The sequence below is a fragment of the Phaethon lepturus genome, unplaced genomic scaffold (assembly GCF_000687285.1).
Source record: "Phaethon lepturus isolate BGI_N335 unplaced genomic scaffold, ASM68728v1 scaffold27499, whole genome shotgun sequence".
NCBI lineage: Eukaryota > Metazoa > Chordata > Aves > Phaethontiformes > Phaethontidae > Phaethon > Phaethon lepturus.
This window is the reverse complement of record NW_010561672.1, coordinates 1-3,228: the sequence shown is the minus strand read 5'-3', so window position 1 is coordinate 3,228 and position 3,228 is coordinate 1. Positions and strand designations below refer to the sequence as shown.

Below are 3,228 nucleotides of genomic sequence, written 5' to 3'. Positions count from 1 at the left end.
TGGGGGGAGAGGAGGGGGTCAACATGAAGCCCGGGGGGCAGCACCCCAAAGCGGCGAGAGAGGGAGGTGCCCCAGCCCTGCAGCCCTTGCTGTGGGCTCCCAGGGCCATTGGCACTGCCTGGGACGGGGCCACTGCAGGACTCCCCCGAAAACCAGGTCCAGGAAATGGCCTGGGCTCGTTAGTCAGGGCAGCCCGGTAACGATGCCCATGGCCTTGCCACGTGGCTCCAGGCTGGATGGTCTGGTGGACGGGGAGCTACCGGCGTGCCCCTGTGCTCCGTGGGGCCCGTGGTGGAGCCGGGACAGCCCTGCTGCTCCCCTGGGGTGATGGAGATGTCCCCAGGCCACCCGAGCCACCATGGGAAGCCTTGGGCACCCTCGTCCAGGGGCGGCCTTATCCTCTCCACCAGGACCAGCAAGAGGGGGTCGCTGGCACCAGCGTGCAGGCCAGCCGTGCTGGAAGGACATGGGTCACCTCCCCGCTGTCCCTGTTCCCCCAGGCAGGGCCAGCTCTGCAAGCCGAGTGCATGCAGCTCCATCCCCAGGACACCTCTGCAGCCATGGGAGAGTGTCCGGGTGCCTTCGTGTGCACCCCACCACTGCCTTGGCCTCAGCAACAGTGGTTTGGGTCCTCCATGGTGCAGGACACTCCCGAGGAGCCCAGATCCCACCATGCTCAGCCACTGAAGGAACAGCCCCCAAAATTGCCTGCCCAACACGCCTGGCCCCAACCCGTCCCAGGCAGGGCTTAGGCTGGGCCCACCAGCATTGCACCTTACCTCGTAAGATGGTGATATTTTTCAGCATCGCCCCATGCCGGACATCCACCACCTTCATCTCCTCCATGACCATGGACAGGTTGCGGATATCAAAGTCCAGCCGGGCGCTGAGCAGGCTGTAACGTTCCCGCAGCAGGTCCGTGGTGCCCTGGACCAGGCTGAGGGACTTGTTCAGGTAGTAGAGCTCCTCGGCATGGGTGTGGAAACCCAGGGTGCAGGAGAGCCGCACGTCATCCAGGTAGCGCAGCATGCTGTGGACGTGGCTGTCGGTGGCGTTAATGTTGGCGAAGATGGTGCTGATCTCAATCTCGTGGGAGGTCATGCGTCCTTCCAGGGTCTCGAAGCGCTCAGCCGTGCGGTTCTGTGTGTACCTGTTGTGGTAGCGCAAGTCGTTCATGTTCTCCTCGTGGTCATCCAGAAAGGAGGAGATGTTGTCCAGCTGCAGCTGCAGCCCCATCACCTGTAGCACCAGGTCGTGCATGCTTTCCGAATTCTGGCCGACCTGCCGAGCCGCCGCGCCGATGCTGCCTTGGATGCTCTTCACCAGCTCGCTGGTCTTGGAGGAGGTGGCCCGCGCCCCGCCGAAGAGGCGGGTGTAGTTCTGCCACTCAGTGACAATCTTCTGCAGCGTCAGTGTCTCCTCGTCCGTCTTCCTCTGGATGACCTGGATCCAGTCAGAGGTTTGCCCCAGGGTGAAGTTCATCTGCTGCATGGCTGCTCTGACATCGTAGCGCTCCTGGGCCAAGCCCTTGAGAGAACTGTCTAGCTGGGAGGTGACCACCTGCCAGCCCCCCACCTGGGCCAGGAACTGTCCCAAGCTTTCGTTGACCTGCCGGGTGGAGAAGGAGCAGTTGTCCACCTCGCTGGTGATCTTGTTGCTGGTGGATGAGAGGAGGTCGTGGGTCTGGGAGGTCCGGTCGAGCAGGATTTCTTGAACCAAAAGCATCTTCTGGATCTCTTCCAGCTCGCCCTGCAGCTTGGTGATCTCCTGGCCCAGCTGTCCCGTCTCGTGGCAGAGGGAGCAGTTCCCCGAGGTTTTCTCATCTGAACGAAGGGCAGAGGGGTCTGTTACCCCACCCCGTCCCTCACTGGGCCGGGAGATCCTCCTGCTGAGGACCAGAGCAGAGGAAGGAGCCTCACCATGGTTTGTCCTTGCAGACCCTGGAGATGGGCACCATGGAGCCATGGCTGGGACAACCCTGATGCCACCAGCCTGCACCAGCTCCCACCCTCATCCTGCTCCTGCCACCTCTTGTGCAGCAAGTTCCCCAAATAGGCCAACAGCACCAACCCCGCCCTTGGGGTCGTATAGTTGTCCCTCCCCAAAATCCTGGGACGTAAGTGGGGTTTTGTCTCTGGGGGAGCCCCAGGATCTGAAAAGTGGAGACGCTTCAGCCCCTGGCTGGCAGCACCGAGCAGCTGAGATCCACACAGCTGGAGGGGCACGTGGTGCCAAAGCCTGGAGAAGAGCTCCAGGTCCAGGCGCCAAGCACTCACCCAACCCCTGGAGGTCCTCCTGGATGGATACGATCTTCTTCTCATAATAGGTCTGGGCTGAGCTGATGTCGTCAGAGATGGAGTTGACTTTCTTGAACACTGAGGAGGAAAGGCAGGGGGTCAGGGGAGGTTGGGCAGGCACCGGGATGTGATCGTCCTCCACGCCTTTCCTCTGGGCTCGTTCCCTGGCAAGGAAGGCGTGAAGAGCCAGGCCGGGTGGCTGGTGGGTGATGGCTCCGTGGGGTGAGTGTCTCAAGGGGCTTTTGGGTTCGGGGCTTGGCTAAGGTCTACAAAGCCCCTCCAGGGGCCCAGCCCCGGGGAGCGTGCCATCCCTCCGTTGAGCCTGGGAGGCTGTTCCTTGCCTGTGGAGGTGACGGGGTGACAACCTCTGGGGTCCAGAGTGGTTCCTGAGGTCCCCATGGAGGTAAAGCCACCCGGCGAGGTGGCATCGCGCACAGGATCCCACATGCATCCCAGGGGCAGGTCGGGGGGAGCTGGATGCTCCTCTCCATGCCTGGGTGCTGAAGATGCTTTGGGGGAGCCCCAGTCCCCCCAAGGAGGGCAGGAGGGAAGGCAGGAGCCAGACCTCCCAACCCTGCCCATGCTCACCCAAGGCAGCCAGCACGGTCACGGCCACGATGAGGAGGATGGAGAAGACGTAGAGGACTTTGACGGCCGTCTGGAGGGAGAGGTTCTTCTGGCACCGGCTGCAGCTGGTCTGTGCCCTGCCTGAGCGCAGAGAGGGAAGGATCAGGCCCTGCCGCACCCCCTCTCCCCCGGGGGACATCCTTCCCGCTCGGTCGGTAGCCGAAGGACGGCATCTCCTCTTCCTCTCCTCCTGCCAGCTCGCCTTCTGAAAACCAACACAGGAGGGACCTGAGCTGCCTGCACTGCCGGGGCCCTGCCTGCTGCCTGCGTTCTCCTGCTCCCAGCCCCGGGGATGCCTGCCGAG

At 63.0% G+C, this 3,228-nt stretch overlaps 1 protein-coding gene across 1 annotated transcript; it reads right to left on the bottom strand.

The window, feature by feature from the left end:
* Positions 1 to 779: 779 nt before the first annotated feature.
* Positions 780 to 3,097, bottom strand: SCARA3 (scavenger receptor class A, member 3; the record flags this gene model as incomplete). The annotated part of the gene is made up of 4 exons (XM_010294073.1): positions 3,043 to 3,097; positions 2,886 to 3,005; positions 2,277 to 2,375; positions 780 to 1,823 (listed from the first exon to the last, which is right to left on the bottom strand). Coding segments are annotated over exons 1-4 (1,318 nt in total), but the record flags the coding sequence as incomplete, so codon positions are not given.
* Between the last annotated feature and the right edge of the window lie 131 nt (positions 3,098 to 3,228).